Below are 15530 nucleotides of genomic sequence, written 5' to 3'. Positions count from 1 at the left end.
ACTGGGCCCTCCGCAAAATGCTGGGGGCTTCCAGCGGGAGGCTTGGTGTTTTAAGAAACATTGTACTTTATTTGGCTTGATTTAGCTTTTTTAGATTTTGTATTAGCTTTTCTAATACAATCTAATGTTTCATTGTGTTTTCTCCTTTTCTCTCTGGGTAACTACAAAGTATAATAAAAATGAAATTAATTTAATAAATCCCTATGCAATTCAAGTCACTATGACTCATCTCCAATGTCAAAAATTGGAGAAAAGGCATTCTCAAAGATGGCACGACTCTGCGCTATTAGAAATATTTTCTCTTCCAGATAATCTAGGGACACACCGTAAGTTCAGGCCCTTCAGTGACATGAGTGATTCTTCCACGGTGTGTGACACACCCATGGGAATTGCTATCACAAACACACACGAGTAAGTGAATGTGCAGAGAGCATCTACAATGATCATCTATTAACAAGCACCCCACAGACACCTGTGACGACAGAAGACAGGAGGAGCGACATTTCATCAGTCCCCTTTACATCATCGCCTCTATTCAGGGCAGCAAGGGTTCACCGGTTTGTTCTTCTGGAGGTGCGTGTGAATTTCCACAGTGAAACCCAGCGGGTGAGCGTGTGTCACTGGAAAGCTCACAACAGAGTAGCTGGGCTGCACAGCACCTCACTGCAGGAAGTGAGACTTTGCACACAGGAACTACTCATGAACAATATGAAATCTTAAATAATAAAAACAGCTAATTTAAAAAATACAAGCTTCGCATCTTATTTCTCCAACAGTAGATCAAAGGCATGGAAGAGGGGTGGAGCCTTGCTCTCCAGAGAAAAGGCAGTTTGAAAACGCTGACCTGCAGCTTCCCAGGCCGGGCCTGTGCTCGCCCAGCTGCCTTTTCTAAGCCTTCACTTAGGCCAGAGAAATCAGTTGCCTTTCTGCTTGCAAAGGTCAAGGACTCAGCTCAAGCAGTTTGCTAAGAAACCCTAAAGGGGAACACAGGTAAGCTCCTCTACCCTTTGATCTGGCCGCAGTCCTAAGATTCTTACCTGTAAATGAAGGATTTTTGATTCATTATTTCGAAGCATTTCCTTTTGTCTCTCAATTTCAATTTCAAAGCTACATATCTGATTGTGCAAACTTTGTATGCTCTTGTTTTTTTCTACACTTTCATTCTGCAACAAGGAAACCTAAAAAAGAAATTCTTTAATTAATGTAACCAAAAGTGGTTTTCATATTAACAACAATATCAATTAAATTTTCACAATATAGGCCTTCTGTTAGCTTATTGACGGAGTTTCAGAAGAAAAAAATCCCTTCACACAGAAGATGACAGTTCTGGTACTTTTATTTCTTTCTTTTCCCCTCTAGAGACAGGGTCTTGCTCTGTCCCCAGGCTGGAGTGCAGTGGTGCAATCATAGCTCACTGCAGCCTTGACCTCCTGGGCTCAAGTGATCCTCCCACTTCAGCCTCTTGAGTAGCTAGGCCTACAGGTACATGCCACAACCATGTCTGGTTAGGCTTTAAAAAAAAATTTTTTTTTTAGAGATAGGGTCTTGCTATGTTGCCCAGGCTGGTCTCAAACTCCTGGCCTAAAGTGATCCTCCTACCTCAGCTTCTCAAAGGGTTGGGATTAGAGGTGTGAGTCACCATACCCAGCCAGTCCTAATTTAATGGGGAATCCTATAAACAGTGTTTCTCAGACTCTCTTCCAGTAATTAGGGTGAGGCAAAGTGCAGCAGCTGATTGAATTTCAGAATAAATCAGACGTTTTTTCAAGTTTTTGCTAAAAACTAGCAAATCTTTTACCAGAGTATTTTTCAATTGTTGACCAGGTAACATAGTAAGAAACAGATGCTTATGTATCACCCCATTTATACCAACGTGTGTGTGTATCCCTGGAAACAGATGTCATAAAGCTGTACTTGCCCTAATAATTTACAATGCACCCTGATTTTTTTTTATTCCATTTCATTTCATTTAAGAAAATACTAGTCCCTGGAGGACGTTATGCTAAGTGAAATAAGCCAGGCACAGAAAGGCAAACAGGATGCACTCTCATTTAGACGTGGGATCTAAAAAGTCAAGCTCACAGAAGCAAGGAATGGTAGTTACCCGGGCTGGTAGAGGTGGGTAGTGGGGGTAGGCTTGTGGAGCTGCTGGGCAAAGGGCACAGAGCCTCAGTTAGACAGAAGGGCGGACGTTTTTGAGCCCACTCAACAGCATGGTGACTGTGATTCATACTAACGTGTGTTTCAAGACTGCTGGGGGAGCAGATTTTAAACAAAGTGATGTGATGGATATGTTAATTAGCTCGATTTAATTATTCCGCAATGTGTGTGTGTGTATATACCAAAACACTACACTGTACCCCATAAACATAAACAATGCTGGTTAACCAACCTACTAAATTATTTCACATCTACCCAGGGGCCACACCCTGCAGTTTGAACAGCTCTGCCAACATAATGAGAGCGTGATGAGAATACAAAAAATTACATGGGTGCTACACCCTTGGGGCCAGCCTGCTCACCCTCAACACGGAGAGGCAGAGCTGATGCCTGAGGATACCCTTCCACGGAAGCGCAGAAGAGCCCCTGCAACCCACGTCAGCCGAAGGGAGGGCTTGCTGAGTGAGCATTTCCAACCCCACATTTGACCTTTCCAAAATCTTTCTGAAAGATAATTAGCTCCCAAAGACAAATTAACACCTGGTCTCAAAGATGAAAAGTTCAAGGGTAACTCCAACGAGGCTTTCTTCCTCACAAGATTTTTACTAAGGGCATCTTGATCCCCCATCTATTAACGAGTGTCTCTGTCCATCCATCGGGGTGGTGGTCTCCACCCCAGAAGACCCTAAGCTCTGTGCCAGATCCGATGTGTGCCTCTCCAACGATGTACACTCTAAAACCACCAATGCCTGGGGACCAATGGTCACAAAGGTGATGGCCTGAGGGCATCTCGGCACAAAACCAGATGTGATAAAGAGTTGACTCCTGCTCCTGATGCTGTCCATCTAAAGGATAGCCAAACTAAAGATGGGTGCCCTTTTCATATTCGGCACAGTTGGCCAAGTCAAGAGACATCTTTTGAAGCAATCACTGTCTTATTTTAAAACAAGTATGTATTTACTAAGGAATACAAAACTTGCAATGTCTCATGGGCAAAATACAACTTCACTTTCCTAGGATTTTACTCCGCAAAGGCTTCCTTCCTTCCTTGCCTCATACGTCCACGAACTCCTACAAGTGATCAACCTGCACGAATGTGGAGCGGGCCATATGCAGCATCGCGTGGTGGTTGTGTCCCTCTGAAAGTAACAATTCATTCATTTCCATCTGTCAAAGACGGGACAGAATTCTCAGACTCTTTATTCTCATATCCCTGCAAAAAGATGACATGTATGCCAACTCTTTTGAAAAAATCTCAGTAATGTCTCCAAAACATTGTCAATAGGCCAGCTGTGATGGCTCATACGTGTAATCTCAGCACTTTGGAAAGCTGAGGCAGATGGACCACTTGAGCCCAAGGAATTGAAGACCAGCCTGGATAACAACATGGTGAAACCCCATCTCTACAAAAAAATACAAAAATTAGCCAGGCGTGGTGCAAACGCCTACAGTCCCAGCTACTGGGGAGGCTGGATGGGATCACTTGAGCCCGGGAGATCGAGGCTGCAGTGAGCCATAATTGCGCCACTGCTCTCCAACAAATCAAGCAGTTGAGTATGAGCAGAAGCAGCTTACAGCAATGAACACACATCATGCCACACTAAACTCAACTTCTTTCACTTTAGGACTTCCCTTATTTAAACTACTTATTTATTTATTTAATCGAAGAATCCAACTCCCAGGTCCTGCAGATCACTGCTTCCACTCTTCTAGCAGGGAGATGCCATAGGCACAGGAAAGTCCACCTGGCAGGTGTGTTCCAAGGAGCCAGCCAAACACCCACCCAGGAGGTCCGAGGTTCTCTGCAATGAGAACATCCTTTACTCCAGCCCACTTTGGTGGGCTTTACATTTCCCCTCCATTTAAGCTTTCTTAAAATATAAAATGGGTGTTTTTAAGTCCAGATTTTGCAGTTTTTCTTTAGTTTGACTATGAATGTGAGGATCAATCTTTTTTTTTTGGAGACGAGTCTCACTCTGTCGCCCAGGCTGGAATGCAGTGGCACGATCTTGGCTCACTGCAACCTCTGCCTCCCGGGTTCACGCCACTCTCTTGCCTCAGCCTCCCGAGTAGCTGGGATCATAGGCGCACACCACCACACCTAGCTAATTTTTTGTATTTTAGTAGAGACGGGGTTTCACCGTGTTGCCCAGGCTGGTCTCGAACTCCCGAGCTCAGGCAATCCGCCCACCTCGGCCTCCCAAAGTGCTAGGATTACAGGTGTGAGCCACCGCGCCCAGCTGAGGATCGGTCTTTTTGAACCAGCTCAAACATTCTATTTTCTAAGACAGATGAACAAAATAACCTAAGAAATTCCAACTAAATAATTCTATAACAAGAAATAAATTCCCATTTTAAGTAAACATAAATATTTCTGCTGTTTGTCCAGCCTTTGCTTTTGGACCTAGCGAAGGGCACCATACACCTTCTCGTGAGCACAATGAGAACGTGCAGAGCTGAGTTGGCTGGCCTGACAACAGGGCAAGGACTCTGCTCTGATGGACAGAGTCCGGGAGAGATCAGTCCTTTGGCAACGTCCAAGAAGTGCACAGTTGTGCATCCTGCACTCTCGGGGCTTCCATCGTGACTTGGCTGGAGACAGTTTAAACACATGAGGCATTCACAGAGTGAGAAACTGCTGCACTGTGTGTGGGCGGGCTGCTCTGGTATGTCCTGGGGTTTCCAATGATGCAAAACATTCACTTTCAGTGGGGAAAAGAGCACAGAACAGAAAGGAAGGAGCCGAATCCCCACAGGGACTAGGCCCCGAAAGGCTGCCAGATGACACCACGGTCCACAACCATCCTGTTGGATAACCATGTGCTGCAGACCTGCTCAACTACTGTGTATCTAACACAGTGGTAACAAAGCCCATTCCTTTTTTTTTTTTTTTTTTTTGAGACAGTCTCATTCTGTCGCCCAGGCTGGAGTGCAGTGGCGTGATCTTGGCTCACTGCAAACTCCACCTCTCGGGTTCAAGCAACTCTCCTGCCTCAGCCTCCCAAGTAGCTGGGACTATAGGCGCCCACCACTATGCCAGGGTAATTTTTGTATATATATATTTTTTTTGGTAGACATGGGGTTTCACCATGTTGGCCACCTTGGTCTTGAACTCCCGACCTCAGCCTCAGCCTCGGCCTCCCAAAGTGCTGGGATTACAGGCATGAGCCACCATGCCCGGCCACAAAGCCTATCCTTAAAATGAAAGGAAAAACCTTCTAAATGAGAAACACAGCATCTATGAAAGATAAGAAGCCTTGTGATCTATGCCTATAATTTTAAAAAGACAGAAATAAAATGCCAGCTTCAAAAAGAGGGAAAAAAAGATTCCTAGGTAAACCATCGTTGAACTCAGAGCAAATGCTCTATGCTCACGGGAAGATGGCCAGGATTCTGCGAATATGAGTCCTGCATTGCTGCTCATCAGCACTGTTCTGCTCCGTGTGTGTGCACAGGATGCCAATCCTTCTACTGCTTCTCAACCTCAGCTCAAGCATTTAGATGTGAAACTCTCTTATGGCAGATTAAAGGGAAATCTTTCTATTTAAAATTTTAGACTCCTTGCAGTATATTTACATTTTAAATTGCTGGGATTTAACACTGGAAACAAGACATTCAAATCTTTACGAAACTCAAACGTCAACTCCACTGGCTGTTCTAATTCACCATAGTATCCTCCTACTACAAGTTTTCAGTAGACGTTTGTTGAATATTGAATTAAGTTTATATTTCTGTAATTAAGCCACAATGGTAGATCCTATAATAACGTCTTCTCTATCCATTCTTAGAGGTTTTCATCTTCTCATGAAAAGAAGGCCCCACTGAGCTGAACATCACAGAACAAACTCCACTGAGAACCAGCATTACTGCAGGAAGGTGCTTGCTCCTGCGCCTACAAGCCTGCAATGAAGGCCTCTTAAGAACAGCATGGAGGCTGGGCGTGGTGGCTCACGCCTGTCACCCCAGCACTTTGGGAGGCCGAGGCAGGCAGATCACCTGAGGTCGGGAGTTTGAGACCAGCCTGACCAACATGGAGAAACTCCATCTCTACTAAAAATAGCCGGGTGTGGTGATGCGCACCTGTAATACCAGCTACTCGGGAGGCTGAGGCAGGAGAATTGCTTGAACCAGGGAGGCAGAGGTGTTGCAGTGAGCCAAGATCGCACCACTGCACTCCAGCCTGGGCTACAAGAGCAAAACTCCGTCTCGAAAAAAAAAACAGCATGGGAGAGTGAGTCTCTTTGGGAAGTGGCCCCGTCTATGTGGAGAGCGCACCAAGTTTCGCAAGCTGTCAAATGACAAAATCAATTGTAATCGTATCAAATATTTTTTCCTGTTTGTCTCTTGTAAAAAATACAGAAGTTTAACGCATTTAGAGGGGTAACCACCCAGGTCAGGGCTGGCAAACTTATTCTGTAAAGAGCCAAGTAGTCAATATCTCAAGCTGTACAGTCCACGTCTCTTAACTCTGCTGCTTTCGAGCAAAAGAAGCCACAGACAACACAGAGTGAGTAAGGATGGCTGTCTTCCAATAAAACTTTGTTTACAAAAAAAAAAAAAAACAGAGGGTGGGGACTGGGCATCTGATCATCTCTGTGCTGGATGGATGCTAAAATAATCACAACGTGATTGACTTTAAAAAAGCACTTCACACTTGCTTGGCAATTAAAAAACAAAGAATAAAAATAAAACACCTTCATTTATAAGCTCAAGATCACATAGAGTTTTTTTTGACATTCTCTTGATACGGTTTCTTTTATCCAAAACCCATTAATAACTATAAAAAGGTTTTGTCTTCAAATAATCTGAAGAGATGATACAAATCCCATAGCAGCAGGAAAGTGTGCAGCCCACCTTCTTTTCGAGCGAGTTGCTCCACTCCTTCAGCAGGTTGACGTGCTGCACGGCGGAGCTGGCCTCGTGGGCCTTGATCTGCTGGTTTGTCCCCTGCGAGAGCAAAGATGTGAGGCATTCAGCGAACCTCGCTGCATTTCAAAGGGCAGAAAGGCTAACATACGACCCTAAAAGCAGCACTAAACACAAAGAGGGGAGACCTATTTGCGTCAAGTGAACAGGGAATCTCTGCGCCTAAGGAGGGCTGTGCTCAGGGCCACCTGGCTACTGCGTGCAGGTGAGGAGGCGGCCAGGAGCAGCAGAGCCAGCACCCTGCAGTGCCACAGTGAGCATCTCAGCGTTATCTCCGCATCCCTTCAGCTCATCTCAAGTGGCTTCTTATCAAGGGTTGACACTTGTAATAACAAGAAATTAAATTTTAAACTAATTCTTGACCTATTATAAACTATTTTTCTCATTAAAATATAGTATAAGTGGAAAATGTTTAGATACCTGTAGTTGTAGCGAGATACTGCCACAACAGTCTAGTAAACATGTAAGGAAAGTAGGATTCAAAAGAATTTACTAAAGTATTAATGTATTAGTTCAAATACACTGTATCCAAAGATGTATTGCTCTTCACCATTCTAGTATTCTTAGAAAAGTTACATACAAAACAAATACAATCTACAGAGTACATAAGATGTAGACCATTTTAGAGTCAGGAATAAGCACATGAAATTGTACTTCATATATTTAAGAAAATAATTTGTCTGAAATATAATTTGTTTTGCTATTAGAAAATTAAGAAGCCACAGAAAGCATTTTAATGATCTCCAAAACATATACTCTGTACATAGAATATTCATATATATATGTTGATATAAGTGTTGCAATATATAAACATATATATACACATACACAGAGAGAATGAATGATACTACGTACGACAGAACAGGGGAGGCTCAGTCTTGTTAGAGACTAAAGCAAAGGAAGGCACAGTCATTCTTACTCTTTGGCTGTTCTCTTCCTCAGAAAATACTAAGATGCCAATCTCTCTGTACTGACTTCATAATAATGTATTGGTGCTACATAAAATATAAAATACTTTAATTGTAACATATACTGCCTCTTGATAGTTTTAAGATACATATATTTAAATGGAAACTCAGTTCCAATTCACCAGCAATCTCAGATGTGTTAAAAAATAAACAACAACAAAACACCAGATGCAGATTTCTCACACTACATGTGTGGCAGCAACAGAGATGCCCTCCGCACACTGTTCTCTGGGAGGTGTGCTCTCTATGAGCTGTGCTCCATTTTGCGTCTGTCCCCAGCTGGGGCCAGAGTCAGCACAGACATGTACGTCAAATGCATTTATGGATACACACGTGTGTGGTCGTTACGGCTGTGCACTGACACACACGCTGTTGAAGCTATGCTCAGTTTGATATTTGCTTATATTCAGGTAACTGCTAAAATTTCTGTAACAATCTATCTGAAAACCCCACCAAATGTCAAGTCTACCTGTCGCATTACTAGCTGGTTTTGGATGTAGTACTTAATGTATTAACTTCCACCTCAGCACAGTGTCTCCCTGAAGTCTCAAAGCACCACCAACTGGAAAGCGAGCATCCCACCTGCTGCATGTGGCTTTCGTCACCCATGCAACAGGGTGTTTCAGTTTCATGACAAAGAATAAGGAGTCCAGAGCTTGCATGTTAAAATGTTAATATAATAACTTTCTCTCATGGCAGAATGTCAGTGACTGGGAAGGACAAATGTCGGATACTGACCTGAAAAACGCAGCCATAGCGCTTAAAACTACAGGTGCTGGGGGCATTGACACACTCTGACAAGTGTGCACTCAACTGCAACGGGAAAGAGACGTGAGTTGTGGCACAAACGTTTGCATGAAAATGTTCAAACATATTAGGGCACAGATAGCATCTGAGCTGTACTATTAAGAATGGTGTTTATCGCTACAGGTGTGTATATATCATCTGCTGCCTAGACTTCTATGCAGTAAATATACGGTCTAGTCACGTGTATACACATATACGCCAATATACAAGAATACATTTACTATAACATTTCTTAAACTTGCAGTTTCTTTAGAACAAATTGTTCAATGTGACATGCCATCTGTAGTGCCAGAATTTAAAAAAGAAAGAAAAAACATAAACTGAAATGCACATTTAAAGACCATAAACAAAAATTGCATGAAAACACAAAAAAATAGAAAGCATTCAGAATGCAACTGGGTCACACACCTAATATACGGTACACAAAAATAAATATATTTTCAAAGCAAGCTTACACAATGTACCATTACTCATAATACTTGAGGTAAGTGCAGATGAGTTTTTCCTTCATCTGAAAAGACTTTTTCCCTCTGTAAGGGCCAGAAACTCAGGTAGCTTTTCAAAGACCTCTAAGATCAGTCTAACAATATACGCTTAATACTGTCACTTCTAATTGATGGCAGGAAAATTAGGTGGGGCTGGGAGCAGGTAACTCATTTTGTAAGAAAAAAGTCCCTTGCTCAGCTCAAATGCTGGTGAGTTATCAAACAAAAATTACCTATGATGCCCTAACAAGAGAAAAGGGAATGGAAAAGATTACATTTTAAGGACTTAGAGTCATGTGTTAGGCTAATACAAATGAGGTATATTTTGGTCTTTTTCTTTATCATGCCCCAAGACTGAGCAGAAGTTTTGTCTTTTATTGAAGAAATTCCCATCAGGAAACTCTAGGGATAGATCTTCACAGAAAACAGACTCTTTTTGGGAGGATGGGTATGTGGGTGCAGCAGCCAGGAATGTGTTTTTCTGTGTGCCAGCACGCATGTGTTCCCAAGGCTCACAGAGCACGTCCTCCTGGAGGGCGCAGCTAAGTTCTACAACTTCTCAGTCTACCAGGACAAAGGCGGGCCTTCCCTCTAGGTGGATATTTACAACAGAGGGGAAAACGGATCCCTGCTGCGAAACTAAGGAGGAGGGACAATGTGGGAAGGGACTGAGGGGCCCACGCGGCCACTGCTAGGGTCAACCTTCAAGGAAGGTCTCAGAGTCAAGGCAGTAGGAACCTGGCAGCCTGACACCCTTGCTGCTCCTCAGAACCCAGGCCGGCTGCCCCTGCAGGAAGCGCCCACGAGGCACGTGACAGGTGACTGGCAGGGAAACGCAGCGTGAAGACTGCGCAGAACCAGGTTACTTTAAAAACTTAGAATGTACTCTTCCAGTGTCATTACTGCAATAACAAACCTGAGTGTCAACGCTATTACATGTTAAGCCAGGGACACACTGACACACTGGGTTTGATGGATGTTATTTTCAGTGTACTAGAGTAAATTCGGTGTTGGGCCTTTTTCTAAATTGGCTTTATTATCAGTATTCTGAGTCTCAGGGAATCTACAGGATCTCTGGAATAGGGGCAAGAATAATCTATAGCTCAATAGCACCTTTCATCAGAAACCCAACAGAAATGCAGGTTTAACAATGCTTTAAAAAAGAAATTATTGGCCGGGCACGGTGGCTCACGCCTGTAATCCTAGCACCTTAGGAGGCCAACGTGGGCGGATCACGAGGTCAGGAGATCGAGACCATCCTAGCTAACAAGGTGAAACCCCGTCTTTACTAAAAAATACAAAAAATTAGCCAAGCGTGGTGGCGGGCGCCTGTAGTCCCAGCTACTCGGAAGGCTGAGGCAGGAGAATGGTGTGAACCCAGGAGGCAGAGCGTGCAGTAAGCCGAGATCGCGCCACTGCACTCCAGCCTGGGTGATAGAGTGAGACTCCGTCTCAAAAAAAAAGAAATTATTTCAACGGCACGGACTCTATACATTAACAGAGGATTGTCCAGTTGCGGCAATAATTTATATTTATTTTTCCCTAGCTCCTCCCAGGGGCACACTCAGGGCCCAGAGGCCACTGTCATCAGGCAAGACTTTGCCCTCACCCATCAGCTTCAAGGTCCTGGGAGGGCACACCTTGAGGGAGAGTGGCTCTCTGGGCCCTCCTCTACCCTGAGTCCCTGGCCCTAGCCCCACATGGGCCCTCTTGCTCAGTCAGGGGCATGCGAGGCTGGTTCTCCCTGCTACCCAGCATCCAGTGGTAAAATTTCAGGCTGTTGAAAAATGCTGAGGTGAGCAGGTGAGCCGGCTCCTTAGATCAGGGTACCACACATCTAGGGAGCCCAGGGTAGCCCCAGATGACTCCCAGAATACTAACTAAAGGAGCTCCAGGTCAGGACAGATGCAGAAACATTAAGAATCCTTGAAATTTTCCCAACTGGACATATCCTGATCAAGTGAAGTCAATGCAAAATCTACCTGTCTCAAAGAAAGAGTGCCAAGGGCAATGCGAGACGTGCAACCTTTGGGGGAGGCCACACAGGGTCCCTTCTGGCAGCCCTAAAATGTGGGAGCTGTCCTCCACCTGGCATGTGTGAGCAAAACAGTTCTGAAGTGTCTCTAAGTTAATTCATGTTCTTGAGATAATCTTACAGAAATTACTATTCTATAGAGTTAAAATTGCTTTAAAAACCCCTCGTCACCTTTGCTTGTACTGTATGTAAAATATTCCCATTTTCTTAATGCTTCACAATCTTTGCTCTGAATTTACCACACTGTAGTTTTGTTTTCTTTTGTTTTTGAGACGGAGTTTAGCTCTTGTTGCCCAGGCTGGAGTGCAGTCGCGTGATCTCGGCTCAGTGCAACCTCCGCCTCCCGGGTTCAAATGATTCTCCTGCCTCGGCCTCCTGAATAGCTAGGATTACAGGTGCGCGCCACCACGCCCGGCTAGTTTCTGTATTTTTAGTAGAGACGGGGTTTCAGCACGTTGGCCAGTCTGGTTTTGAATTCCTGACCTCAGGTGATCTACCCGCCTAGGCCTCTAAAAGTGCTGGGATTACAGGTGTGAGCCACTGTGCCCGGCCATACACTGTAGCTTTTAACCCTAATGCTTGCTTCTGACTTCCAAAAAACAGCATAAGGCTTTTTGCTGTGGTTTTTGTTTTTCTGCCCCATACACATGACTCTCACGAACTGGGAAAACGTGAGGCTTCGGCTATGCAGGGAAGGAGACCCAGGCACGCAGCCCTGAGGACTCCACAGACTCCCGGCCGGGCCCGGCCGCCCCTACCTCGCTCCTCAGGAGAGTCTGGACGCTGCACTTGTGAGGGCAGGATACCACCACGCAGGGACAGTCGGTGTCTTCGTGTTTCTACAGAGAGAGAAAGTACTGTCAACTTTAAACACACAACCTGTCTTCCTTCAGTCCCGCTGAGATCCCCACGGGGCCCCCAGGAATGGCTCTGCTCACCGTCGCCGTCCCCTAAGTTACGGCACTCACATTACGTATGGCTGAATCATTACTGTCACACAGCGTGAGTGTCTCAGGATGTCACAGGTATCTCCAAAGATCTGGTCAGATTTCACCAGTGAGGGCGGCTTGCCTCCGAACAGTCTGCTGCTGGGGGCCTCGCCACAAGGGCTTCCCCTTAGCACGTCTCCTCTGTGCCAGAGCTGCTCCTGGTTCACACAGCCCCTGTCGTGCAACGGTCAGGCAGGCATGGCCACTCACACAGCGCTCACAGCACAGGTGGACAGCGGAGCTGGGGACCCAGCTGGTGTCTGCCTCAGCTGGTTGAGAGATGAAGGGTTTCCCTTGGCCTCTTAGTTTGGAGTCTGGAAACGATGCTTCCCAAGTATGTGAGAGCAGCATGACCTACTGAGTATTTACATTACTAACCTAGAACCTTAATCTACATTATCTTTCGTCCATAGAAAATTGGGATAAGTTTTGGGTTAGGCCTTCTCTAATAGCACAAACTTCACCTTTGCTAAGGCTGGATGATGGCGACTATTAAGCCCTATCCCATGGGCACCTGCTGGGCGCCTGTCCACGAGCAGAGCAAGGGCAAGGACTCCCCACAAGGACATCAATTGCAGGGCCCGTGGGGAGAGACCGATGAGGAAGAGCCAGAGATGGAGCCATGCTGAGCAGTCCCTGCTGAGCAGAAGACTGTGGCAGCGGTTTCCCGGTGGCCACAGGACACCTCAATCCTCCCCCATCCATCTTTTCAGGTCCTCTTTTGGCCTCCAAGTTATGTTGCTGTTCCGCTGAAGGAATTGGGGAGGCATTTGCTGAGAGCCAGAGTCTGACTGGCGGGTCTGAGGGCCGAGGAGGGCAGCGGCCCACCCGAGGGAAGCTCGTCCTCAGAATGCGGTTGCTCCTCTCCCCCAGGAGCTTGCTTTCCTCGACATGTTTCTAAGGCCCAACTCTGCAGGCACCCACGGTGGTTTTGCGGCAGAGTAGGGATGGGGCTCGGGACAGGGAGGCTGAGAAAGAAGGGAGTGGAGGGCAGCACTGTGGCCGGGGAAGAGAAGGCCACTCAATAACTTTCTGTGTTTGACTTTCGACAAGCCCACACCAATCTCCACTCCCAGTATCACGGGGATGCATGTTTCCACATCCTCGCCAATTCTATCGCACAATCTTTGGCAATCTGATAGGTAAAAAAAAAATGGGGCGAGTGGGACCTGCAATTCTTTAGTAATGTGTGGTTAAGTACATATATATGTGCTTTTTCTTTTTTTTTTTTTTGAGATGGAGTCTCACTCTGTCTCCCAAGTTGAAGTGCAGTGGTGCAATCTTGGCTCATAGCAACCTCCGCCTCCTGGGTTCAAGCAATTCTCCTGCCTCAGCCTCCAGAGGAGCTGGGACTACAGGCACACATCACCATGCCCAGCTAATTTTTTGTATTTTTAGTAGAAGAAGGGTTTCACTATGTTGGCCAGGCTGGTCTCGAACTCCTGACCTCAAATGATCCACCCACCTCGGCCTCCCAAAGTGCTGGGATTACAGGTGTGAGCCACTGCGCCCAGTCTTAAGCATATTTTTGATATTAATCATATCTGTTTCTCTATTAATCATTTCCATTTCTTTTCCTGTGAAAAGGCATTTTCACAGCTTTTGACTACCACAGTGAGTTGAATAATGTCCTCCAAAATTCATGTCTATCTGGAACCTCAAAATGTGACCTTATTCAGAAATAAGATTTCTGAAGATGTCGTCAGTTAAGACGAAGACACCCTGGCGTTGGGCAGACCCTAAATCTAAAGACTCTCACCCTTAGAAGAGGTGAGGACATGCACTAGGAAGACAGCTATGTGAACATGGGGGCAGAGGTTGGAGTGGTGCAGCCATGAGCCAAGGAAGGCCAAGGACTGCTGGTGGCTCCAGAAACTAAGAGGGGCAGGGAAGCCTTCCCTACAGTTGTCAGAGACAGCAGGGCCTTGGTTTTGCATTTCCAGACCCAGAACTATGACAGGATAAATTTGTTTTTTGCAAGCCACCAACTTTGGGTTACTTTGTTACAGCAGCCAAAGGAAAACAACACATTCATTTAAAAAAAAACCCTGAATCTGCTGCTGATTTTTTTTCATTTGCCTATCAATGAAATCAGTCCTATCTATGAAATTAAATGTAATTCTGATACACACAAGCATGTATGTGCACACATGTGTGAGTTGAAAAGCACAGGCCGGGTGCGGTAGCCCAGCACTTTGGGAGGCCGAGGCAGGCAGATTACCTGGGGGCAGGAGTTTGAAACCAGCCTGGCCAACATGGTGAAACCCCGTTGCTACTGAAAATATAAAAATCAGCCAGGCGCGGTGGCGGGCACCCATAATCCCAGCTACTCGTGAGGCTGAGGCAGGAAAATCGCTTGAACCTGGGAGGCAAAGGTTACAGTGAGCCGAGATTGTGCCATTGCACTCCAGCCTGGGTGGCAGAGTGAGACACTGTCTCAAAAAAAAAAAGCATAACTACATAGTGAACACCCATGAAGCCAACACCAGGTCCAAGAGCATGACTGATAACATCCATCTACTGCATCTACCTCTCCCATCTCACCCTCATTCTCCCACAAGGAGTACCCATTAAAACCACAACGCTGAATTTTGTAATTCTGCTTCTAAAAAGGTTTCACTATACATATGTGAGCCAAATGAAACACTGTTTCATTCTGATTGTTTTTGAATTTTGTTAATACAGAATTCTACCATAGAAGTCTTCTGGACTTGGCTCAATATTACACTTCTTAGACTAATCTGCCTATTGCAAATAACTGCAGGCCCCTAACTTTCAATACTGTATGACACATCTCCCTGTCGTATAATAACACTGTAATATAATTTCCACCTGCTGATGGGTGCTCTGGCTGTTTCCAGATTTCTGCTGCTCTGGTCACACCTGGCCACATTTCCTGGTGTGTGTGTTTCTCCTACACATCCAGGAGAAGAACTGCTGGTTAACTGAGTGCCTGAATGTCCAACCTAGTAGGATACTGACAATTGATTTCCAAAGTGGTCAAACCTATAGACTTGCACCACGTATGCTTTCCCATAGGGTGAGATCTTTATCATCCTGATCTTCACAAGTTAACAGAACTGTTTAAAGAATGATGGTCCAGAATTTCTACATTAAATCTAAAAGGTTTGTTTCCTGACACTTTAAATTGTGCTAACCT

At 45.3% G+C, this 15530-nt stretch overlaps 1 protein-coding gene across 8 annotated transcripts in view; it reads right to left on the bottom strand.

Annotated features, from left to right (window-relative positions):
• Positions 1–15530, bottom strand: part of TRAF3 (TNF receptor associated factor 3) — a 133243-nt gene that overhangs the window by 12957 nt on the left and 104756 nt on the right. For 6 of the 8 annotated variants that reach the window (XM_054449328.2, XM_054449331.2, XM_063651240.1 and 3 more), the window contains 4 exons: positions 12140–12220; positions 8793–8867; positions 7015–7107; positions 1038–1178 (listed from right to left, as the gene is read on the bottom strand). In XM_054449328.2, the coding sequence (XP_054305303.1) occupies positions 1038–1178; positions 7015–7107; positions 8793–8867; positions 12140–12220 (390 nt within the window). The remainder of the gene's footprint in view (positions 1–1037; positions 1179–7014; positions 7108–8792; positions 8868–12139; positions 12221–15530) is intronic. The other 2 variants (XM_054449335.2, XM_054449336.2) reach the window with 2 other exon arrangements.

This window comes from Pongo pygmaeus, chromosome 15 (genome assembly GCF_028885625.2).
Source record: "Pongo pygmaeus isolate AG05252 chromosome 15, NHGRI_mPonPyg2-v2.0_pri, whole genome shotgun sequence".
Classification (NCBI taxonomy): domain Eukaryota; kingdom Metazoa; phylum Chordata; class Mammalia; order Primates; family Hominidae; genus Pongo; species Pongo pygmaeus.
Note: the sequence above shows the minus strand (reverse complement) of the source record. Positions and strands in the feature narration are given on the sequence as shown.